Source organism: Motacilla alba, chromosome 5, assembly GCF_015832195.1.
Source record: "Motacilla alba alba isolate MOTALB_02 chromosome 5, Motacilla_alba_V1.0_pri, whole genome shotgun sequence".
NCBI lineage: Eukaryota > Metazoa > Chordata > Aves > Passeriformes > Motacillidae > Motacilla > Motacilla alba.
In genome coordinates, this window is record NC_052020.1 from 57,108,997 (window position 1) to 57,134,013 (window position 25,017).

The 25,017-nt window shown below is 49.3% G+C and overlaps 3 protein-coding genes across 3 annotated transcripts; 2 read left to right on the top strand and 1 right to left on the bottom strand.

Annotated features, from left to right (window-relative positions):
* Nucleotides 1–8,589: 8,589 nt before the first annotated feature.
* LOC119702089 (JNK1/MAPK8 associated membrane protein) lies at nucleotides 8,590–13,812 on the bottom strand. Its single transcript, XM_038139569.1, has 7 exons — nucleotides 13,709–13,812; nucleotides 13,470–13,561; nucleotides 12,756–12,910; nucleotides 11,570–11,776; nucleotides 10,219–10,400; nucleotides 9,473–9,549; nucleotides 8,590–9,172 (listed from the first exon to the last, which is right to left on the bottom strand). Exons 1-7 carry the CDS (start codon nucleotides 13,719–13,721, stop codon nucleotides 8,954–8,956), a joined length of 945 nt encoding a protein of 314 aa, XP_037995497.1. The 5' UTR covers nucleotides 13,722–13,812; the 3' UTR covers nucleotides 8,590–8,953.
* Nucleotides 13,813–13,945: 133 nt separating this feature from the next.
* On the top strand, nucleotides 13,946–17,087 carry L3HYPDH (trans-L-3-hydroxyproline dehydratase). Its single transcript, XM_038139601.1, has 5 exons — nucleotides 13,946–14,558; nucleotides 14,762–14,931; nucleotides 15,222–15,344; nucleotides 16,200–16,337; nucleotides 16,631–17,087. The coding sequence occupies exons 1-5, from the start codon at nucleotides 13,997–13,999 to the stop codon at nucleotides 16,754–16,756; spliced, it is 1,119 nt and encodes a 372-aa protein (XP_037995529.1). The 5' UTR covers nucleotides 13,946–13,996; the 3' UTR covers nucleotides 16,757–17,087.
* A 1,438-nt stretch (nucleotides 17,088–18,525) lies between these two features.
* Nucleotides 18,526–20,894, top strand: GPR135 (G protein-coupled receptor 135). Its single transcript, XM_038139600.1, has one exon. The coding sequence runs from the start codon at nucleotides 18,621–18,623 to the stop codon at nucleotides 19,899–19,901; it is 1,281 nt and encodes a 426-aa protein (XP_037995528.1). The 5' UTR covers nucleotides 18,526–18,620; the 3' UTR covers nucleotides 19,902–20,894.
* Nucleotides 20,895–25,017: the final 4,123 nt, after the last annotated feature.

Below are 25,017 nucleotides of genomic sequence, written 5' to 3' on the forward strand. Positions count from 1 at the left end.
AAGGTAAGAGAGATATATTTATCCTGGCTCAGAGCTTTTACTACTGAGGCCATGGGCTAATGTTGAAAAACTTGAGAGGCATTGAGAGGTCTGATGAGTTTGAAGGAGAGGGTTTGTGTGCTGGGATGCAAGGGAAGAGAGGGTGATGAGGTGAGGATGTTGATTTGGGAGGGACTAAATGCGCAGAAAGAGCATGGGGCGGACAGATGGATGTTGGAGGATTGTGGGGAGATTTGTCACAGGAATGACGTCAGGTTCCTGGTCTGGAAAGTTGAGTGTGCAGATCTCAGCATCATCCTGGCTGACTTCTCTGTGCTTTTTTAATGTTATTATTGCCTTTCACTGTGTGTGGGAAAAATGTAAATCTGGTGGGGTGCTCTACACTCATCTGTCCCCAGGGGCTCTCCTAGCTGTGTCCACAACTTCTCCTCCCAAAGTGTACAAAGAAAACAAGAGGCTGGGCCATTGAAAACACTGCCATGCTGGGATCAGGCAGCACGAGCTGGGAGCCACATTCTCCCCATCCCATGGCCACTCCACCTGCTCTTCTGCAGCATTCACAGTGACCCCAATCACCCATTTCCTATTTCCTGTGTCTCTTTCATTTCCCTGCACTTACCTGCCTGTCCTGGCTTTCAAGATGTGGGTGGGGCTGTGTATTCCATTCCCACCTGTCAGAGGTGGGGCAGTTATCCTCTGCTCATTGGGCAGTTTTTTCTTTATCTCTCCCACAGCCAATCCTCCCTCCAGGAGATCTCTGCTGTCCATGGCCACTGAGTGTCCCTGCATGGCTGATCCAATTCCATCATCCCATGGGAGATGCTCTGCCCAGGGAGGAGCCAAGCATTCCTACCTGGATACAATCTGAGCCTGGGAACAGCACAGCAGCCTTTGCCCCCTGCATTCCCAGAGGAGCAGCTTTCTCCTGCTCTGCATTCCCAGAGGAGCAGCTTTCTCCTGCCCTGCATTCCCAGAGGAAGAGCAGGCCCATCTCCAGCAGCCCTGGAGCTTCAGAGGGAAACTCCAGCCTTGTCCAGGATCCCTGCTCCAGCAGAACCACAGCTGGCCCTGCAGGAGGGCTGAGGCACCATGGAATGGCACTGCTGCCACCACCCTGACCCACAGGCTGTCAGCTCCTGCTCTGACTCTGGTGGTGTTGTTTTGTATTACTGCATTGTTTATTTTATTTTTATTATCTTCCCAATAAAGAACTGTTATTCCTGCTCCCATATCTTTGCCTGAGAGCCCCTTAATTACAAAATTATAACAATTCAGAGGGAGGGGTTTACATTTTCCATTTCAGGGGAGGCTCCTGCCTTTTCAGACCAGGACATTGCCTCCACTGATACTGCATGCCTACCATCCCATCCTTCATTGTCAAGCCTTCCCCATTTTAGGCACTGGTCAAAGTTTTCTCTGAATTATTGTGGTAAATCTTTTGGAGTGAGTGATGGTGGTCAAGACATCCCCCAAGGCTGCTGACTGTCACTCTTCCTTAGAACAATGAGGAGCTTCCTTCCCAAGGAAAGTAGGGCACTGAAATGCTGAGTGTGGGCTGTGCAGCTTTCCAAGATTCCAAGAGCTCCTTTGGTCTGCAGCAGATGCTCTGTCCCCAGGGCAATTGTCTGACTCCTGGTCACCAGTCTGATCTGAGACAGGAACAATCAGATGCCAGGAGTGCAGGAAAGATCCTCTGTGCATGTCTGACCTCAGAAAGGTGGATTTACAGCCAGCCTTGAGGATTGTTCTCATTCTGCTGGTGGACAGGTTGTGCTCCCACATCACCAAGGACAGCCATGGTCTGTAACTCCTCACGCCTCCCAAAAAAGCAGGGCTGAGGCTGTCACTGCTGACTAAACCATTGTGCTGGATTCATTCTCATGCTCTTTCTGGCAGCTGAGCTAAGCAGAATATACAAAAGAGATGCCAAATATACCTTGATACTTTCCTACTCTGTCTTTCCCTTAATATGATCCATTCTAAATGAGACTGCTATCAGAGGATTGCTCATTCTTTTGTGTCCTGAACAGAACTAGGTATAAAAAGCAATTGTAACTGTATATTTTCACCGAGTGACACACTGGTAACACTTTCTCCTTTTTTAACATTTCCTACCTTGCTTTATTTCATCCTATTTTGATGAAACAACTGAAGTTGCTTCGTTTTCTCCTCCATTTTTCTTTCACGGCTTTCAGTATTTCTTGCACTTGCCCTCCACTGTTTTCATCTGCAAAATGCCTCAGTCTGCATGCTGTGTTATGGAGGTGGTGTGTGTGAGGGGAATACATTCCTTTGTAGGAACCATGTCAGATCAAGCTCATTCTGCTCTGTTTGTACCATTACAGTGATGCAAAATATCAAAGAAATTCACAGAAACGAGACTCAGCTCACCTTCCTCTGCCTTCCTCACACACCTGTATCTACCAAGGGAGCCATTTCCTCTATTCTCTGTATTTTACTCTTTTTTCATTTTTTATGCTGATTTTTCTGCTACATTCTTTTATTAAAAAAAATAAAAATTAAAGCTCATGAGAATATCCAAACATCTATGCTTTGAGTTTATCTGATGTCTCTAGCCTTTGATCACAGGAATGGATATGACAGGTTTACCCCACTTCAGAGTCTCAGAGGGAACAAAAACAGGTAGTGCAGCACTTGACATTGAAGTCCTGCGCAGAAATGAGTTCAGAGTCCTGTGTTGCTTCACATCCTGGGCCCAGTTTCAGTCCTTTGTTTGGCTTTATTTCCTGGGTATCATCTTGTCTCTCTGTTTTCCAGGTCTCCCAGCCTGCATAGATTGTTCCTGTCCTCCCTTTCTGTGCTTTTACCCACTGCAGCAAAACAGAAGGGATGTATTTTTCCACTGAAAAGTCATTTAACTTGTGACTTGTGTTTCTTTGGCCTTAACCAAGATGAGACTCCACTATGCTGAGAGAGGCACATACATCAAATTTAACTTTTTTTTTGGCCAGAGCTACTCGTGATTATATTTAAGTGCTCATCAGGAATAGGTGAGTGAAGTTCAAATCAGCTTCATTTCCCAAAATAGCCGTGCTGGGTAAGGCTCAGTGCTGGTCCTACCAGGATCCTGTCTTCTGCAGTGATCAATAGTTCTCCTTGGAGAAGTAATGCAAGAACAGTCAAATATAGAATGACCCTTCTTCTGTATAATCTCCATGACAAATGGAGTGTCAGGAACTTCTCTGGATGAGGATGATATCTGCACTTTAATAGCTTTTGATGGAATTTTATGCTATGCTGGATCTTTACTGCAATGTTCTCTTATCACTGATTGATTCTTTTAGCTCCCATATACATTTATCCTCCCTAATAACTTATATAATTTATTTAATAAGGACAAGAATCCTCCCGTTTTAAACCTGCTGTGTCAAAATTTTATTGGCATCCTGCAGTTCTTGTGTTATGAGAAACAATAACTCATCTCTTCAACTCCTCCAGCAAAGTTGTGTGTGATTTTTACACACCTTTACTCCATGTCCCTTCAGCTGCCTCTTTTACAGGCTGAGCAAAAACAGTTGGGAAAATCACCCTTGATAATTGTTACCCACGCTTAGACTGAATGGAATAATCATTCCTGTCAGTTTGCAGGAGGTCTGGCCTCATACTGGAATTAATCTGTTTTTTCCTGAAGGACTCAGGTGATAGGACAGAACAAATGCTCATCATAGCTGCAGATGACAAACATGGTAAGAGTGGGAGCACCCTCTGCAGGGCAGAACTAGAATGAATAATTATTTTAGCAAGGCAGAAAATTAATTTATGGGAAAAAAGGTTCATAACAATTTTTTAAAAATCTGTGTTTTCGCAATTAGGTAGAAACAGTTGCTTGTGCAAATCCATAACAAGGGAGGTATTTAAGCAGAATAAAAAGAATTAAAGCTGAAAAGTTGAACAACAATTCAGCAAAGATTTGCAGCAATGAAAAAGGCAGCAGTCAGAGCAGTGTGTGGGAAAAGGTGGCCTGGCAAGGTTTAAGGTGTATTCTCACCTGTGGCTTTGGTATAGGACAGACCTGGAGTTTAAAGGAGGATACAGATTATTTTGGGATTGAAGAGGAATTCAGTAAAGATGATAAAAAAAAGGTTGAAGAAATGTGCAAGTTTTCCATTTAAAACAGGTAAGTCTAAGAGAAGGCATGGTAGGAACTATCAAATAAATAAAAATGCCAAGCAAGACACTAAGCTTTTCTCCTTGCCCACTTTTTCAGACAAATAACTGGGGACAGAACAGATTTAACAGAAGAAGAAGGCCCTTAGAAAGCACTGACAGCACACAGAGGGAGGCCCTGGAATCAAGCTGGAATCAGTTGTCTGAGTTTTGCAGAGACAGAGTATTTCTGCCACCAGGGTTTTTAAGGACAAATCAAACATCTGTCAGGGGTTCTTAGGTCTAATTGATTCTGCTGTACAGCAGAGATGGACTAAGATGACCTTTTGAGATTACTTTCAGTATTCTTCCTTCTACTGTAAAAAGAAGGAGAATTAAACCTAAGAAGGCTACTCTGGGAAGAAACCAAGAGAGAAACAAAAGAGAAGTATACAACATTTTAAAAAGAAAAAAAAAACAAACAAAACAAAACAACAAAACCCACCAAAAAAAAAAAAAAAAAAAGGAAAAAAGAAAGATTGCTTTAGCCAATTAGTTACTGCCAGACCCTGCTTTTATTCATAACAGCCTAAGTCTAATGTTCAGTCATTACATGGTCTAAAAACCCTCTCTCTGCTTTGAAGAAAAGAGGGATGAAGTTGGGAAGGAAACAAAGAGGAGTACCCAGGGCAAGGCACCTGCCTGAGGCATAATCAATATCCTGTGTCTGGTGCTTTCAGCCAGGGATTGTAGGAAAAGGCCTGGGATGCAGCTGAGGTATGGAATGGGCTGTGAAATGTGGAATTTATGCTTTGAAATTATTCTGTACATCTTTCAGGCCCTTGACTATCAGCTCTGTCTGATCATATCTGTCTGGAGCCAGGGTGAAATTCAGCTGGGTACTGGTGGAGCTGATCCAACATTATTGAGTCAACACAATTTTGTGGGAGCAAAGGAGGAGAAGTTCCCCTTCTTGAGCATGACCTGTGCTGCTCTGGCTGTTCTCACACATTTTATTGGGTGCCATAGACATGAGTGGCTTGTGTTGATTCTGCAAACTCCTAAAATTTGTTCAGTGGGGTGAAGTGGATGATGTTGTTGAAAGAAAAACTGTCTTTTTAATGTCAGAGGAATACATTGACCTTTGTATTTCCATAAGCTAAAACTAATTTTATTCTTCCTAATCTCTCTAGAAACAGTGAAACTCTTTGGAAAATATTTAGAAAACTGTGATAATATTCAGTTCTGTTATTTTTTTTCATAGAGCAAATATAAAAGATATTTTTGCAGTGAATTCAAACAATAGGCAAAAGCCTGAATGACCTGACAGTGCTCCGTGGTAACATGTTAATAACTACTTCAAAACAAAACAAAACAAACAAAAAACCAAAAACTTTTTTCTTTTTAAGATGACATTTTAAAGAAAATCTTTCAGTCCTTATATTTTATTTTTTTGGCACAGCAACCCACCTCATTTTAACTCTTAACTCTGTTGTAAATCTTTTCAAGGGATGGTCAGAGGAGATCTTTATTCAAAAGATGAACTGAAATTTTCTGGTGTACTGATTTGCATAATCTATTTCGCTTACCATGTAAAAAACTAAATTGTATTTTGCAAATAAGGCACTACCATCTTTGAAGTCATATAAGGCAAATTATTAAATCTGTGTTTTCCAGCAATGTGTAAAATCTTGGGTATAAAAATAGTTTTTCCTGATGTTATTCCTTTTGTTGATCTGAGACAAGTTTTCCTTAAATCTGTAACTCATAATGTTCTTGCTGTTCCCATTCAGCTCATTAGCCTTGTAATATTTTTCGAGTTGGCTGTGGCTTTAATTTTTAACAGAAATTCAAATAAACTATCAAGTAAGGTTTTTCACCAGTTATCCTATCAGAGAAGCAAACTTTGGGGTTTTTTTATGCAAGGACTGGGTAAACCTTGAAAAGGTTCCTGCAGAGCTACAGGTCTGGTGGCCAGTCAAGCTGTGGGAAAACAAGATAAGCAAAACAAGTTTCTTAACATTTTGTGAGGGGTTTTTTCATTTTAAGCCAAAGAAAAATTGTACTCTGTGTCACTACATGAATTTCTGGAAAATGAGTGGGAAATACTGAACACAGTGCCAACTCTAACAACAAAAATTCAGCAATGAGAGGAAAAGATCAGTGGTTTTTATAGCAGGCTACAGTACAAGCTGGAAGGACTGGATACTCTGGATATAAAAAAAAAATGAATGGGTGATCACTGTAAGATACACTGAACTTTTTTCTTTTTCCACACTTCTTTTTTTCCTTCTAAATCCCACAATATGTTAATTCTTAGCTGGTTTTGTCAGGTGCTATAGTGATGGAACAGGGGGGGATGGCTTCAAACTGAAAGAGAAGAGTTTTAGAATGGATTAAGGTTAGGAAGGAATTCTTCCCTGTGAGGGTGGAGAGGCCCTGGCTCAACAGGGTGCCCAGAGCAGCTGTGGGTGCCCCATCCTTGGCAGTGTTCCAGGCCAGCTTGGATGGGCCTTGGAGCACCCTGGGATGGTGAAAGATGTCCCTGTCCATGGCAGGGGGTGGGGACTGGATGGTTTTTTAGTCCCTTCCAGTCCACACTGTTCTGTGATTCTCTGAATCTGTAAAACAGAAGCAATGGGTCCAATCTTTCTGCTGCACATTGAGACCATTTATTGGTCTCTTTCTCCAGGCAGCACTGACAGAAGCAGAGCACACAGCCTCAAGCTGCACCAAGGGAAATACAGGTTGGATATTAGGAAGAAGTTTTTTTACAGAAAGAGTGATAAAGTTCTGGAATGGCTGCCTGGGGAGGTGGTGGAGTCACCATCCCTGGGTGTGTTTAACAAAGCCTGGATGTGGCACTGGCTGCCAGGGTTGAGTTGAGGTGTTGGGGCTGGGTTGGACTCAATGATCTTGAAGATCTCTTCCAACCCAGTGATTCTCTGATTCTGTGAATTCTGTGAAGAACCAGAAATGCTTTAAGGCATTCCTTAACTTCCTTCATCATCTTTAACTTCCACTTCCTGAAGAGCTGTGGTAATAGCAGTGAGGGGGCTGAAAAATCGTCTGAGCATCACTGATCTTCCCAGAACTGTGTGTTTGCTTTTCCTCAAAGGATAAATAAAACTAACAGACCTCGACTCCTGCAGCTTGTGGCTGGGTGGTGATCGCTGCAGGACTGTGGTTAATTTTTGTTCTTTAAAATTTTCATGTGAGCAACTTGTACTGCTGTTTCTGTGGCTGCCATTATATATGTATTTATAATTCTTTTATTGCTACTGGGAGAAGATGATAAAACACTTCATTAATTTGTATTTCACATTCCAGGTTTTGCTGAAGGCTAAAGCACTGGAGTCCAGCAGAAAGGTCAGTGGTTGAGGTGCCAGGCAAGGTCCATGGGGTGCACTGCCTCCTATAAGCTTTACTTTTAATAGAATCCCTCATTCTGCTTCCAAAATCAACACACTGTTTTTCAGACCTAGCAAAATATGTACTCTTTACCTAGGACTTATTAATTTTCTTAAAAAAAAAAAAAAAAAAGATCCAGCACAATATTTAAACCTAAGATCCAGCACAATATTTAAATCCAATACAGAGAGTCCACACAGCAATACAGATGGAGTAAAGTCCTCAGATGTGGTATTTTAACATGAATTTTAATCCCATACTTTTAGAATTCTCCTCTAGATCACTGTGTCTGAAAATTAAACATTGTGCACAGTAGTACAGACTAAGATCAATCACTTCCTTAATCCCTAAATGAAACTTCACTTCTGCATGCAAGAGAGAGTTTGTTTGCACAGAATTTTTAGGTGCAGTGAACCTGTCAAGTGGCATTTCATATGAAAATAAAAAAAAAAACCACATAGAGCTATGAGGAAGGGCGTTTCAGATGTAACAAAAACAAACCTTCTATGGAGGAGAGTGACAGCACAGGGCAGCCTGGCTGAGGTGACACCTTTCAAAGCCTCTGAGCTCCTGGCAGACTCTGTCCTTAGCAGGGCTGGCAGGTGATGGAATGAAAAAAGCATTATTGTCACAGACATATAGAAATATGCACTGTTGCAGCCAGTGATCCATACAGTGAAAGAGTTTAATCTGAGAGGATCTTCTTACTTTTGGTTCTGTTTCTGGCCCTTCAGCACTGCTTTGCATTTTCCTCTAGACCCCTCTAGAGCAGCAAGTTTTGGTGACCAGTGCTAACCCATCTCCCAAAAAAAGAAAATCTTTAATCTGATCTATTTAATGCTCTCCAGGAAGGTCTCCATATATGAAGCACACAGAGCATAAACTCTACCTTATAGAGAATTTTACAGTGCATTTCTTCTTCTTCTTTTACAGTGCATTTCTTCTCCAGCAGTCAGACTCAAACATGATGAGGAATCATGCACATGTTTTATCTTTTGATGGAAGGAAGAAGACAGTCTGTTTCCACTGGTGGGGGACAGAAGCTAGAGTATGTGAAAGTTCTCTGGTATATTCAAGCTCTATTTCTTTTAAATTAAAGTCTATTGTAAACCAGGCTCTATTGTTTTATTCAAATATTGTGTTAGGAAATGAACAATACACAAGCAAACCATTGTACTAGGATGTGTCACAAGCTTTTTACATAGATTCACAGTGATAAATAGATAAAAAAAACATTGCTTTTCATCTATACCAGATACTTAGGAAGAATACAAAGTGCAGCTTTTTAATATTATACAGTCTCACCCGGAGATGTTTCTGCAGAAGTCTGGTACGTGAACAACTTCTTTTTGAAAACAGTAGTTTCCAAAGCGTGACAAGCACTGAAATTGCTCCATCCAGATCACTGGGACAGAGCTGTTGGCACAGGCTCCTGTTAGTGTCCATTCCCACCTTCGGAGAGGATCCGTGAGGGCTCTGTGTACTTTGCTGTCATCAGGTAGAAGAGGGCAGGGGCAGGTACCAAGGCAAGCAAAGGCAGGTCCTGCTCAAGCTTATCCAGTTTGGAAATGGAGATGATTCCATAGGCATGGAGGAGCCAGTGGCTGAAGAGGACAACGAGCCTTTTCTTCCTCACGAGCAGATCCTTGAAAAACTTGCAAAATAAACACAATTTCCTGTTAGCCAGCACCTGACATTTAAGAGGTGTGACAGGTAGAGCTTCACAAAAAACCCATGTGAAGTCTCCTGGGTTTGAGCCCTTCCAGCACCCATCCAGCTTCTCAGTGCACCATCAGAGGGGATTCTCACATGAGATTCCTCCAGCCAAGAGGGGAAGGGATAAAGGAAGAGGCTTAAATGTAAAATACATCACTGAGAAAAGGCAAGAGACAAAGTGGTCTCTGCTCACTCAAGTCTTTTTTACTCTTTTAACACAGGAAACATATTTACCCACCTCCACTTCAGAAGCAGACATGTACACAGCCAGTGTAACCAAAGAGAGCACCAGGATGATGTATGGGAAGGCATAATCTAAAGACAAACATGCAACATGTTTAGCAGGCAAAAATTGGCACAGCTTATCCTTCAGCAGAGAGTTTTTCCACAGGTGTGAAGCAAACTGAGCAGCTCTAGCTGCCTCTTAGCATGGCACCACACAAGCACAGCAGTGAGGGTCAGCCAAGCACAACCTGCACAGCTCTTCCCTCTGGGGTTTTCCGCTATTTCTCAGGGGAGTTACTCAACACTTACACCACCAATTGAAAAATGATAATGAGGAAAGTAGTCAGGCTGAGTGGGGATTTTGTGGCACCTCTCCAAATGTGACAAGAATGCTGGAAGCTAAACCAAAAATAGCCAATCTCCCCAAATTTACACTGAAATCCATCTCCGAAATCGGACAAACTCTGCCTTAGCAAAAAGTGGAACTAGCTCACTCTGAAGTATTTTCCTCTCCCATCCCCTCTCCTCCTTTTTTGGGAAAGGGACAGTCTCTAGCAGCACTGGCTGAGGCAAAGCAGTGCTGGTCAGGAGCATGGTGAGGACAGAGCTCCTAATAGACAACCTTTCCAATTCCTCAAAATAACCATAAACAATATCCTTATTCCCAAAGCAGAAAGTGTCCCTTCCTTCTGTCCCTTAAGTCCTTTCTTAGTGTGCATTGATAGGTGTGTTCAGGAGTGCTTTTAGGAGAGAACTCACAGAGGAGGCCTCCTCCCACGGCCTGCAGCACGGTGAGGATGGGGAAGAAGTAGAGTGCTGCATAAATGCTTTTAAATCTGTCAGACCTCCCCAAACCACAGGCAATCTTCTTAACCAGGAGAGGCCTCAGCAGCATCATCAACACGAGGCAGAAGGCATAATAGATAAACACAATGGTGTACCTGGAGAAAAAGAAAATTCCTTAAAATGTGCAGTTTTCTCAGAGATTCAGGTTACAAGCAAGGAATTTGGGGTTAGTCAGTGAACTCTAGAGACTTTATGGGTAAAAGGTTTAAACCTTTAAAGTCTAAAGACTTTATGGGTAAAAGGTTTAAACATAGAATGATGGGCTCACTTTTCCTGAGGGGAAACAGTCAAGATGTTTCCTTTCCAAGGAAAGGAAAATAAAAAGAAAAAAAATAGAAGTTTTAAGGTAAATAGTGACAGAGAGGACATAGTCTCAAGCTGCACATGGGGAGGTTCAGGTTGGACATCAGGAGGAATTTCTTCACAGAAAGGGTGACCAGACACTGGAATGGGCTGTCCAGGGAGGTGATGGAGTCACCATCCCTAGAGGTGTTTAAGGAAAGAGTAGAATTGGCACTCAGTGCCATGGTGGTGCTGGGCCACAGGCTGGACTCAATCATCCCAGAGGTCTTTTCCAACTAAACTGATTGTGTGATAGCCTGGGCTACGCCACTTCCTTTGATTACTCAGAAAGTCATTAAGTGCTGCTGAATCTATGTAAAACAGCTCCGTGCATGAAAGCTTCAGGGAACTGATTGTCATTGAACACTTTTGGCAGCCTGGAGGAGAGGCAGGGGGGTACACACTGACAGGGGCACACGCTGACAGGGGCACACGCTGACAGGGGCACACGCTCACTCACGGGGGCACACGCTCACTCACGGGAGTACATGCTCACTCACAGGGGTACACGCTCACTCACGGGGGGCACACGCTCACTCACGGGGGTACACGCTCACTCACAGGGGTACACGCTCACTCACGGGGGGGTACACGCTCACTCACGGGGGGCACACGCTCACTCACGGGGGGGTACACGCTCACTCACGGGGGTACACGCTCACTCACGGGAGCACACGCTCACTCACAGGGGATACACGCTCACTCACGGGGGCACACGCTCACTCACGGGGGGCACACACTGACCGGGGCACACGCTCACTCACAGGGACACACACTCACTCACGGGGGCACACGCTCACTCACAGGGGGTACATGCTGACAGGGGCACACGCTCACTCACAGGGACACACACTCACTCACGGGTGGCACACGCTCACTCACAGGGACACACACTCACTCACGGGGGCACACGCTCACTCACAGGGGGTACACGGCCTCGTGGGTGCAGTGCACGGTGGTGATGTAGTCGGGGCTGGGGTTGTAGAGCATGGTGTACCAGTCCGAGAGCTTCTTGACGGGGCACGAGCGGATGTGCAGGGAGCCCACGGGGTCGCTGAGCAGCAGCGTCACCACGGCCGCCACGCTGCACTCCAGCAGCGCCGTCAGGTGCTGCAGCAGCGCGCTGGAGCTGCGGGACAACAGCACTGTCACTGCCTTGCTGCCAGCTCCTGCACGTCCCAACACGCCTGGAATCCCACAGAGCTTCTGCAGAGTTAAAACCCACTCAGTGTGGAAGCTCTTTGATAATCGCAGGGGGTTCAGCGTGTAAAAGAAAAGAGCGGTGAGGCGCCACACGTCTCAGAAGGGGTGACGCTGCTGCTTGTGATAAAAGCAGAATTTTAAGATTGCCAAAGCTGCAGGTCCTTATTGAAGATGGTAAATATTCATATAGTAAACATTCCCAGTCCCCTATCTGTTCAGTGCTCATAGAATCACTGAATGATTTGGGTTAGAAGGGACTTTAAAGAGTTCCAATCCCCTGCCATGGACAGCTCAGTACACTCCAGAGTCATCACTCCTTAAAAAACTCCACCTAATGGCCACATGCAGCTGTGGATTTAAACCCCTTTTTTACAGAACTTCTCTAATGCAAAGGCCACAGCAACTCTGTTATCAAGACCCATAGAATACATATTCCTAAAGAGGAAACTCAAACCCATCCTCTCACTGCACTCGTGCAGCCCTGCTGACACTGACCCAGGGGACAGGGGATGACACAACCTGCTGCTTCTGTCTGCTGGGATACCAAATCCAGCCCAAACTGCCACATTAAAGAGGTACAGAGCATGCCCTGAGGGCAGTGACTGGACAGGGTGGACTGCAGGACACTTACATTTGTAAATAAACCCTCCTACAGCTGCTCTAAACTTCTGTGCAACCACATCAGCTCAATCGACAGCAAGGGTGGATGGGGCTCTGAGCAACCTGGTCTGCTGCAAGGTGTCCCTTCCCACGAGAGAGAACGGAACTGGAGGATCCCACCCAACTCAAACCAGTCCAGGACTGTAAGAACTGCTGGACAGCTCAGTTCAGCATCTCAGACTGATCACTCGCGGATAAAACATTTCCAATTTTAAACAACCCATCTAGAGAAAGGGTACACAAACCTCTTCTTTCCAGAATACCACTCAATGAAGAACCAGTGTAGAACCAGGGGCAGCATGGCCATGAAGCCGAGGTACAGCCAGTCATAGCGGTCTGGAGATCCCAGACACTCGCGGCAGATTTTGTTGTCATCGGTTCTTTGGCCTCTAGGACACACCTGCAGAAGGCAGAGGTTGTGCTCAGAATCCCACCACCAACAGCAAATCGCTGCAGTTAATGGAAAAACAGCTTGGGGAAGGAAATAGACCAGATTTTTAAAGAGGTTATAAACAATAACCGCAGTAATTTCTCAGCTTACACTTCCTCTCTCTGTCTCTTCTTTTTTTAATATAGACAAGCGGGAAGCATGATTAAAAGCCTTCATGCAAGCCTCCGTTTTCCTCTCCTGCCGTCACACCACTCCCTTTCATCTCAGCTCCCTCACCAGGCTGCTCACAAGCACTGTCCCAGCTCCATCCCGCCCTTCCTGGGCCTGGCTGTGCCTCAGCACTCCAGTAAAACCGGCCGTGCACAGGGACTCATTTCAGCACAGCTCTCCGTCCTGTTCCAGCTTTTCCAGCCCCTCCACTCAGCTCGGGTGCAGCAAGGAGCCCCCAGCACTCCTCCGGGAAGCGAGTCACGGTGCAGCACGGTGTTTCGGTCAGGAGCCGTTCTCCCCCCGTTACCCGGCGGCCTCCGCCTGATCCATCCCGCACCGGGCCGAGCCCCGCACTCACCCCGCAGTCCCCGTAGGTCTCCACGGAGCCGTTCACCGACAGCACGGTCCTGCCGCAGTACAGCCCGAGGCAGGCGGGCTGGATGTCCACAGCTGCGGGCAGAGCGCGGGCCGCGTTACCGGGAGAGGCACCGACCGCCAGTCCCGGCCCGCTCCAGCCGCTGACAACACCCTGCACCCCATCCGCGCCCCCACCCGCCCTCCCAGCCCGTCCCGGTGCCCCAGCCCGGCCCGTCCTACCGGCGCGGAACATCGCGGTAACCCGGCAACCGCGGCCCGGCACTTCCGCCGCGGCACTTCCGCTTCCGCCGCGGCTCCGCCCGGGAACGCGGCCGCGGGAACGCGGAGGGGCGGGGACACGAGAGGGCGCGGCCTCAGTAGGGGCGTGGTTACCGCCATGGGCGTGGCCACGAGGCGGGACTTCAATGGGGTGGGCGTGACGTGGGCGCGGCCTCAAGCTGGGTGAGCCCGAATAGGGCGTGGCCTCCGTTTGTGGGCGTGGTCTCCCGGGGTGCGGCCTGTGGCGCGATGGCGGCCCGGGGCGGCGGTGACGGTGGCGGTGACAGTGACGGTGCCGGTGGCGGAGCGGGTCGGGCGCTGCCGCCGCGCTCGCCGTCGGGCGCGGTGCTGCAGACGGTGGAGATGCACACGGGCGGCGAGCCGCTGCGCATCATCCCGCGGCTGGAGGCGGCGGAGCGGGCGGCGGCGGCGGGGCTGTCGCTGCTGTCGCTGCGGCGGGAGGTGGCGGCCAGGCACGACCACGTGCGGCGGGCGCTGATGCACGAGCCGCGCGGCCACGCCGGCATGTACGGCGCCGTGGTGGTGCGCGGCGGGGCGGCCGCGGAGGGCGCGCACCTGGCCGCGCTGTTCCTGCACTGCGCCGGCTACAGCGCCATGTGCGGCCACGCCGTGATGGCGCTCGGCCGCTTCGCCCTCGACTACGGGCTGGTGCCGGCGCCCACCCGCCCCGAGACCGCCGTCCGCCTGCGCTGCCCCTGCGGGCCCGTCACCGCCTTCGTGCCCTGGGACGGCCACCGCAGCGGCAACCCCGTGCGCTTCCACAGCGTGCCCGCCTTTGCCGCCGCCACCGGTGGGGACCGCTGGGTGTTGGGGGGGGAGATGGTCTGGCTGAGGGTATCTGGGAATTATCTCCCTAGTCCCACTGTTCTTCAGAGGTCAGGGATGCTGTAAGGTGCCATAGGACTACTCAAGTTATCCCTGTTCACTGTCCTCGTATGCAAGCCCATGGCTCAGCCGTTTTGCCTCCTCACGTTCCTCCCTTTCTCTGCTCAGACTTGGCCATTGATGTCCCTGGCCATGGGAAGGTGGTGGTTGACATTGGCTACGGTGGCACTTTCTACGCCTTCCTCAGCGCCGAGCAGCTGGGCCTTGATGTGTGCTCTTCAAAGACCAGAGACCTTGTCAGTGCAGCGAGTGCAGTGACAGAAGCGGTGAAGAAACAGGTATGGATGAGCACTGTGCTATCCCAGCATGTTCCCTTTGGGATGACTGCACCAGACAGATGCTCAGGATAGTGGGAGTCCCATCCTCCCGGCCTCATGCTGAATTTCAGAGTCCTTACAAGGACAGGAGAAGGAGCCTTCCTGCTTCTCTCTGTCTCTGTTACCTGTGAAGCAGAGGTGGAAACGCAGCCATGTGGCCTCGTCCCCTTCCTCTGGTCTCTCACAGAAGCTGCACTGCACGCATTGCTGCTGTTGTGTGTATTTGTGACCCCTCTCTGTGCTCTTCCTAGTTCAAGCTTCATCACCCTGAGAGTGAAGACCTGGCTTTCCTCTACGGCACCATACTGACAGACGGGAAAGATGCCTTTAGTGAGGAGCCCACCACCAACATCTGTGTGTTTGCAGATGAACAGGTACAGAAACGGGCTCCTCTCAGGCACAATTGTCCCTTAGATCCACTGCAAAGGAGACTGTTCTGGTTCTTAGTTTGGGCAGTGATTGCTTGTGCGTGTCTCTGGAGAGCTGAGTGTTGATGCACACATCCTGGTTTTGCTCCTAATAGCAGAAATACTTCTGCACACCTTAGATGGTGGCATTTTAAAAAGGTTCACACCCAAAACCTGTTGATTGGAATTTTCCAGGAATTCAGGAGCTGAGACAGGATTCCTGCATCATACATGCCCCTAAAGTCCTAATCCAGGGAACATCTGTTGGGGATGAACAACAGGAGAGAATTAGAGTGTTAAAATTCTGTTCTTGTCTGCAGTGCATAAAGTATCACACAAATGGCAGGGGAAGTTTTGGTTGGACTTGCCAGCAGTGAGGAGTGTGGAGCACTGGCACAGGTCACCTCAGAAGCTGGCCAACACTGTGTTTTTGGAGATTTTAAAAACCAGGCTGGCCAGGATCCCCCTCAGTGTAAAGAGAACCAATCTTGCCTGGAGGTGTGAGAATGGAGCAGGTGACCTCAGCCCCTCTCAGTCCTTTTGAGATGATGCTGGGAGGATTTGAAGTGCTCCTGAATAGCCTCAGTGTTTATTAGATCATCCATCCCTAACTGTGCCAAAGCCAACCACAGTCCAGAAGTACCCCAAACCTGCTGCTTTTTTCCTTCTCAGTTGTGATGTATCTGGATTCTCTACAAAACCCTGGCTTGGGGGGGGGGTTCCCCTGAGTGCAGTGTAAAGGTGGCAGAGAGAACTGAGGGGAGCATTCTCATTTTGTATTAAACCCCAAAATCTAGAGCTGGTTCATCTCTTCTGCTGTAGGTTGACCGAAGCCCGACAGGTTCGGGGGTGACAGCTCGCGTTGCCTTGCAGTACCATAAGGGACTCATCCAGCTGGGCCAGAGCAGAACCTTCCAGAGCAGCACTACAGGCTCCTTGTTCACTGGGAAGGCAGTGAAGGCAAGTGGCTTGTGCTGGACTTTCCCCCTGTCTCAAGGGCTGCTGGAAATGTGCTCAATGGGGAAGCAGAAAAGCCTTTCTGTGCCTAGGGAAGGAGGGAGGTGCCTGTGGGTCTTGCCCTCCCACAAACCTGGCACTAAAAGGATTTTAGGACCTTGTTGTGTTGTGTGGCTGCTTTGGGACGTACCAGGGCAGGGGTGTCTGCATAAATGTCAGGTAGCACTGGAATTCTGTGGGGTTGGGAGAGTGGAGACCCTTCTGTTACCTCTGTCCTCATCCTGATCCCTCTGCAGGAGGCCAAGTTTGGGAACTACAACGCTGTCATTGTGGAAGTCTCAGGAGAAGCCTTTTACACTGGCACAGCCACCTTCACTGTGGAAGAGGAGGACCCGCTGAAACACGGCTTCTTTTTCAAGTGACCTGAGCCACAGGTGGTTGGTGGCAAAGTCTCACTGATGGTGCTGCGCTTCTCCTGCCCATGAATTTCTGTTTTGCTTCTCCACACGTTGCAACAGGAACAGCCTTGGGTGGTGTGACAGCATTTGTCTCATTTCAGGATAACAGGCTTGTTGCCCTGTTGTGATTAGCATATACAAGCTGCTCTGAGAAGCTTTTCTTCTTTTTCTTCCCCATAATTCACAGAAAACAGAGCTGATCTTGGAGAGCTGCCTTCAAATTTATGTGCCTTCTCTGTGTCTGCAAATTACGAATTTCAAAATTAGATTTCTATTAAATGCCAGCTGAAAGCTCTGTCATTTTCCTTGTTTTCACTCCCAGAGCTCATTTGCAGGATTCTGCTGAGTGTGTCATGACTCTGGGTTTGAATTGCTAGCTCTTGTTGTCTCCTGCTCAGCCAGCTGTGCTGCTCTGTCTCGTGCCCCAGCTTCCCTGCTCAGCCTGTTCAGACAACCCCTTCCTCACTCATTTCACCCCACCAGGGCTCTCCTGCATCCTGGGGCTGGATGCAGGTATTTGATCAGAATTTCCTGTGTTCCTGCTGAGTGTCCATGCTGTGCTGCTTCCCTAAGCCTTCCTCTCTTGCTTATCTTGGACCACTGGCTGCAAATACCCTGTGGTTAACTTTCAACAGGAGCAGCTGTGTTTGAAAGTCTGAGCCATTATGACCTTTGATTGTAATTATTTACTGATTTTGTCCCAGTCCAGGGGCAGCTTGTGCAGCAGAGTGCAGTCAGTGCTTGCTTTGCCAAGTCCCTCCAGGGAAAAAACAAGCATTTGCGGTGGCAGGAGCCACCTTCAGACCTCTGGTGGCCTGTCACTTCCACTGTGTGTGTGGATAAAAGGGTTCTTGTTAAATGAAGACACTCATGGGAGGAACTGGCACTTGTTTAAATGAGACATGAAAATGAGAATGATCATCTCATGGAAGCTCATGCAGCAGAAGGGTGCATACTGGTGAACTTAGATAAGGTTGACACAGAAAAGCCTGGGAGGAATTTCTTCTGTCAGCTTGAAAATAACTTTGTAGCAGGAGGAAACAAAAATCTCCAAAAATTTATGCAACTGTTGTGCTGCCAATAGAGGTTTTTCAGGATGGTGTCTGGGGCTCCTGCCCCCAGCTTTCCTGTAACTCCCATATTAGTTCCATACAGCCTGTGGTCCAGGAGAACAAGAAGTGACACACACATCCTCCGTGCTTGCAGGACCACACTCTTCCATGTGTTTTCATCTTCTGGGCATCTCCTTCTGATCAGCCTCCCAGCCTGGCTCCTTGGAAAGAGCTGGGACAGCAAGTCAAAAAGGCCAGCACAGAATGTTTGGTGGTTCTTCAGGCATTAATTGGCATGCATCCTTCATTACCTATTCTCTACCCCCATCCCTAAGAAAATTTTCAGGTAGGGGTAGGCAGCTATAGCATGGATGAGAGTGGAGGGAAAGGGTCCTGCTGCCCATGTGGGGGTCCCTGGCCTGATCCCTCAATCTTACACCCGATGATCCCTCAAGCCCCAGCCTGGTAAGCCGGGGTGGTGGTCCTGGCCTCCAGCTGAGGGTCTGGGGGTAGCTGATCCTCCGTGATGGGCTGTGCGGGGCGAGGAGCCGGGGCTGCCCGGGGAGCACATCCGTGGGGACCCATGGGATGCTGCCGCTGTGGGGGGCGGTCCCCCGGCCCCGCTGCCCGTCTGTAGGGGCTCCGCTCCGCCGCCCGCGGGTCCAGCTGGGCCGGGCCGGGCCGGGCCGGTTCCCCGGGTAACGGCGGCCGAGCGACGTCAGCGGCCGGGGGGGCCGGGAGCGGCGGGGCCTCCGCAGCCGCGGCGGGGCCGGGCCATGAGGCTGCGCATGGAGCCGGCGGCGGCCGTGCCGGGCAACCTCTCCCGCGGCGGCGGCGGCGGCGGCAACGAGAGCGGCGGGGCGGTGGCGGCGGCGGCGGGGTGGTCGGCGGCGGCGCTGGCCTCGCAAGCGGCCGCGCTGCTGCTCATCTTCGCCCTCTCGGCGCTGGGCAACGGGGCGGTGGTGCTGGTGATCGCCCGGCACCGGCAGCTCCGCACGGTCACCAACGCCTTCGTGCTGTCGCTGTCGCTGTCGGAGCTGCTGGGCGCCCTGCTCTGCCTGCCGCTGGCCTTCCTCAGCCTGCTCAGCCGCCCGCCCGGCGCCTGGCTCTTCGGGCAGCGCCTGTGCCTGGCCAGCGCCGCCCTCCACGCCGGGCTGGGCATCGCCGCCACGCTCACCATGGCCCTGCTCTCCTTCGACCGCTACTGTGCCATCGTCCGCCAGCCGCGGCACAAGATGGGCCGGCGCCGCGCCGCGCAGCTGCTGGCCGCGGTCTGGCTGGCCGCCCTGGCGCTGGCCGGGCCCTGGTACGGGCTGGCGGGCGAGGGGCGTCGCGAAGCCCGTCCCGGCGCCTACCGCTGCGTCTACGTGCTGCCCTGGGGCTCCTCGCGGCTCGGGCCGCCCTACGGCGCCGCCCTCATCGTGCTCTGCTACCTGCTGCCCTTCGCCGTCATGTGCTTCTGCCACTTCAACATCTGCCGGGCGGTGCGGCTGGCCGAGAGCCGCGTGCGGCCGCTCACCACCTACGGGCACCTGCTGCGCGCCTACGGGGAGATGCGCACGGCCACCACCGTCCTCATCATGATCGTCTCCATCATCTGCTGCTGGGGGCCCTACTGCATCCTGGGGCTGGCCGCCGCCGCCGGCCGCCTGCCCTTCTCGCCCACCATGGACGCCGTGGCCAGCGGGATGGCCTGGGCCAACGGCGCCATCAACCCCCTCATCTACGCCGCCCGGAATCCCAACATCTCGGTGCTGCTGCGGCGCAGCCGGGAGGGTGGCTACAGGACTAGGAACAACATGGTCGCCTACCTGTCGGTGCCGGGCCGCCGGCCGGAGCCGCGGAGCCGGGCCGAGCGGGTCCGGGAACGCTACATCAATCGGCACAGCGGCCCCCCGGGCAGCGCCCCGTCCTCGTCCAGCCCGGCCAGCGGGGGAGAGGTGGCCATGTGGGCCTGCAAGACTCCGGCTGTGCTCTTCTGTCGGGATGGGCAGCCGGACACCGTCTCTGAGGCCACCCTGAAGGCCAAAGCAGGCGCCATCGACACCAGCCTCTGAAGGGATGGGGGTCGGGATGGAGGCGTCTGGCCCCAGGGCTGCCTCCCTAAGGAAAGTGCTGCTGCTTGCTTTGCAGCCGGATTGGCAGGAAACTGTGATGGAACTGTGTTTCTTCTCCACTGTGTGAGCTCTGCTGTGGTGACCCCATCTGCGGGCAGCCAGAGCTCCACAGGGAAGGGAAATCCCGCTTCCTTTTCAGGAAGGATGCATCAGTGGCAGCCACCGAGCCCGGCCAAGGCAAGAGCTCAACTGCGAGAACAGGACAGCGTTTGCTCCAGACCTGCCGAAAGTGCCACTGTGAAGCTCCGAGGCTGACACACCAAAGCAGCCCAGAGTGACTGAACGACTGTGTGAGCTGTTTGTTAAGTGCCAAAAAAGCAACTGAAAGCTGGAAGCCACTCTGAAAACACCACACTGTGAAAAACCGCATCGTGGCAAGAAAACGTTGCTTTTATCTGTTATATGTGGAAGTGCCAACAGTCATAAAGTCACAGGCTGTAGGACAGGCTGAAAAAGTGATCTATTTATATGTATTTTTTTTTAATTTAAACTCTGAAGCATAACAAGAAAGTAATTGTGGAAGGGAAGATGTATGATACTGGGAGGGAAGGAAAGGAAGGTAATACCTCAGGTGCCAGAATTTCAGCAGCCTTTTCTCTTTTTTTGCAGGTACAGTCAACTTAAAATACTTTGAATATGAGAAACGTGAGTTCCTCAGACAGACTGAAAGGGGTGTGGGTGTAAACTGTGGTGTGCACAAGATGTATGTTTTCTTTTTGAGCTCATCCGAAGTGTCTCTCATCTCCAAGGGTTTTACCATAATTAGAGGAGCTGTGTGAGGGAAGTGTCTGAAAGGAGAGGCAGAGCAATACCACGTGTTCTCTGTGTGCTCTGCAGCATGGGAAAATGTGTGTATGCACAGAACAGATATTGTTGTATTGATGGCAGCAATCCACTGGAATACAATATTTAAAAACCAGCTGTTAGCTGTTGGAAAAAAAAAAGGAAAATAACACCATGGAAATGCAATTGCACAGCATAAATTTGAACGAATTTATCAGTGTAATCTTTTTGTTTAAGGGCCCAAAGCCTTAAATTAGTATTTTGAATATGAAATCAAGATTTGGCCTTCGTTTGTCTTTGCCAGAGTTTAGTGTGAGACACTATTTTTCCTTGTACAGGCTTTAAAAATACAGTGTTTTGGTTTTACTGGATTTATCAGCTGTTTATGATGCAAGTGAACCCCATCATTATTTTGTAAGTGAAGAAATAAATTGTCTTCTATGCAGGAAATTAAAGTGTCTCAGCCTGGCATCATTCTCAGGCCAGCCTTGGGAAGGGACCTCCTGTAAAAAATTGCCAGATGAATGATAGCAGAGAGACCTAATTGTTTGTAAAATTTTAATGCAGCTGGTTTCCCTGCTGTAAACATTACTGTAACTTTCTTCTCTGATGCTCCTGAAGCCCATGAGGGAAAAATCTGACCCTTGACTACTCAGCACTGCCAATTTGCCCTGCAGCTGCTGGATTTTGCAGGTTGAGCAGTGTTTTCTTGCTGTGCTTCAGAAAGAAGCTGTGCAGAAAGCCCACAGCTCTTCATGGGAGCTGTTTGACACGGGTGGCTTGTTGGAAGGGCAGGAGAGGAATTCCTGGCACAGCAACGCCTGGCTAAGTGTAAATGGAAAGGAGCGGTTGTGAATGATGATGGATTGAACTCTTACCTGGGTAGCTGCAGGTGGTAACAAGGAGATTGCTGGGGGGTAATTGATCATGCATGAAAGCCCCTGGAAAGCGTGGTGCTGCTCCCCTCAGTGCCTGGCTCTGGCCACCTTCCCTGTCCCTTCTGTCCCCACCACCCCAGCTGACTCAGGCACTGAGCAACCACTGATTCCCTCTTTTTCACACTGATTTCCTTTTCTACTGATTTGATGTACCACAGGCCAGGGAAGCATCTCTCTGGCAGTCAGGTATGGCCAGGGAAGGATTGGGGATGTCAGGAGTGAAGGAGCTGCACTGGGAGTGGAAGTAACACAGCTTTCTAGGAAAGTGGTAGTGAAGCTGCTATAACACAGGTTTCAACATATTTTTAACAAGCTCAGGCTGGTGCATGTTGGTCTTGCATGTGAGGAATTGAACAAGGGCAGCTGGCTGTGGGCTTGTAGGCATCACAAATTGGCACATTTCTGTGAAAAGCTAACTTGGGCTGTAGCAAGGAGAGATTCTTGACCTGATCCTTTTTGACATGGACCTGCTGCAGCTTCACTAGAGAGCCAGCTTGTGTTTCAAAGCTGTGCCTGGCCTGTGCTCCTCATAATCACAGAATCATAGAATCATTTCAGTTGAAAAAGGCCTCTTAGGTCATCAAGTCCCAGCACTGCCAAATCTACCACTAACCCATGTCCCTAAGTGCCACACCTACATGTCTTTAAGTGCCTCCAGGGATTGTGACTTCACCACTTCCCTGGGCAGCCTGTACCGGTGTTTGGCACCATTTTCTGTGAAGATATTTTCCCTAATATCCAATTTAAACTTCTTCTGGTGCGACTTGAGGCATTGTCATCTGGTCCTGTTATTTGTTACCTGGGGGAAGAGACCAACCCCACCTGGCTACAACCTCCCTTCAGGTAGCTGTAGAGAGGTCCCTCCCAAAGCTCCTTTTCTCCTGGCTAAACACTCTTTCTCAGCCACTCCTCACATCACAGCCCTGTTGAACAAGTCAGGTACAAGGGTCTCTACAGCCACATTTTGAAAAGCAAGTTTTAAAAAAAACCAACCAAATGGTATTAACTAAACCCCAAACAGCACAAACCACACCAAAGGCTGCAGGCTGCCTGCCAAAACAGTCCTTGAAATGCTGCTGTGTCCCAGCTCTGCTGAAGGTTGCTGCTTCTCACCCAGCACCAGAGTGGATGAGGTCTGTCCCTGCACCTCGCCATGTGTTCATCTGGGAGAAAGAAACCAGTGGATTAAGCCCCTGTTTTACTCCAGCTCTGAAAACTCTGCTCTCTACGGTTGCAGCTGCTTGTTTTTGGGTGAGAAAAAATTGCAGCAGGTGGCTTCTGGCCAAGCCACTATGGGACATCACACCCACATCTCCCACGTGCCCGTGCTGGTGTCACCCCTCTCAGAGATCCCGTTTCTCTGAAGGCAGGAAGACACTGGTGTTTTAGACATTACCAAACTGGCTCTGAGGCTCCAGCCCTCCAACTTCTTTCCTTTTTCCTCCTTTGAGATGAGCCTGGACAAAGCAAATTGCACAAACCTTACTTGCTCAAGGATATTGGGACGTATTTTAGCAAACCAAAAATCACATGGATTATTCTGTGCAGGATATTCAGCACAGGAGAAAGAGGAGTTCAAGTGATTTGAAGGCCATTTTAGCCCTGGATATCAGAGACAACTGCAGTCAAAGGCAAATTAAAAATGAGTCTTTGAGCTCTTTAGTCTCTTGTTGACTTTCCAGCATATTTAAACCCTCATTTTAAGAGTACCTTACTATTTGGCAATGATAACATGCCACTGACTGAAGTAATGCATTATATCTTAGAAGGAAAACATTAAGTCTTGATGAATGACAAGCATTTCAGAACGTACTGCTCAAACTGCATGCAGTGGTAGTTTTCCTGCTGATTTAATCATCAGATTCATTCAAGTAGTTATTTTCCACTCCCTTCCTAATCTGTGGATGAAGCCTCCGTTCAAAGCAAATGCTGTGTGCATAACTTAGGAACTGTGAACAATTAGCAGTCCAATTAGCAGTATTTACAAGTGACAGCCAGATGAGCTGTAATAGCTGCCATCAATCACCAGAACGGGGAGAGCTCAGGAGTATGAAATACCCCATTGCTGCCTCTCTTTCAGCACTGGTGCTGATTCCTGTATCCAGCAGATGCCAGCAGAGACCTCAGCAGCCAGCAGAGCTGTCCCAGCAGTGATACTGAGAAAAGCCTTTCTGTTAATGAGATCAACCCTCAGAACTGCTGCTTCCCAAATATGAGCACTCAGGATAGGGCTTGTGACCGATGCCCAAAGAGCACCTCATCAAAACCTAGCTTGAAAGACGGATTCAACACGTGCTGCTCTTTGGGAAGTTTGTTGGTACAGGCTGAAATGAATAATTTGGAAAGCACATCAGAAAAGTGGCATTTTGTGCATGCAGGCCAGAGCTGCAAAGCTGCAGGCTGGAGGGAGGGCTGGTGAGATCAGTCCCAGTGCTGGCAGCGTGCTTTGCTCAGCAGCACAGCTGCCTCTGCACTCTGGATGCTCTTGTATTCTCACATGATGACTCTGATTATTAATAATACATGGGTGCACGTCTAGATCTGTTAGCAAAGCATTACAGAGTAAGTGCTAGAAAGAAAAGATCCCAAGTCCTCCAGGAGGAATAACTCACAATAAGATCCAGTCTTGGGGGACCTCATGCTCAACTGCACAGTGCTGCTTTGCTGCTGCAAGCCTTGGGGTGACCAGTGGGGTTAGTCCCAGTGGCTTCGCTGGGGCTGAATGTGGGAGGACAAGGCCAACCCTCCCTCCTGCTGAGCAGGAGCACGGCCAGCCCTCCTGCTGTTCCCATTTTGCGGAGGAGTGATGGCTTTTTAGTGCCATGCTGCTGGCAGGCCACTACCTGAGTGCTGAAACATCCACACTCACCGCAGCCAAAGTGCTGGGGCAGCAGCACAGCATTTCTAGTTTTGTTTTGGTTTTTTTTTCCCTAGGAAATCGCCACTGCAAGAAGCAGGAGGAAAAGTGACATGGGGAGAGACAGACTGTGAATCCCTCTCAGTGGCACGAAATGGATGAGTCACAGGGGAAATCAAAGTGAAAGTAGCAGAAACCCCAGGGCACAACACTGAGACCTGCACTAATCTGTCTGGGGAGTTATGGATGAGCTCAGCCATGAAGACCCCAGGAGGCTGTGACAGAAGGAAATTTAACAAGGGGGGCTGAGGGCTGGGGCTGTTTGTACTGGGTGGCAGAGAACACCAATGTGCCCACAGGCTCACTGATGATCATAAGAGATGAGTAGGATCCAGCTGTGATTCAGCAGAGGAAGTAAATTCCACCCTGAGAGGAACTGCTTGTTATTTGTGGTATTTCTTGACTGGCACTGAACGCC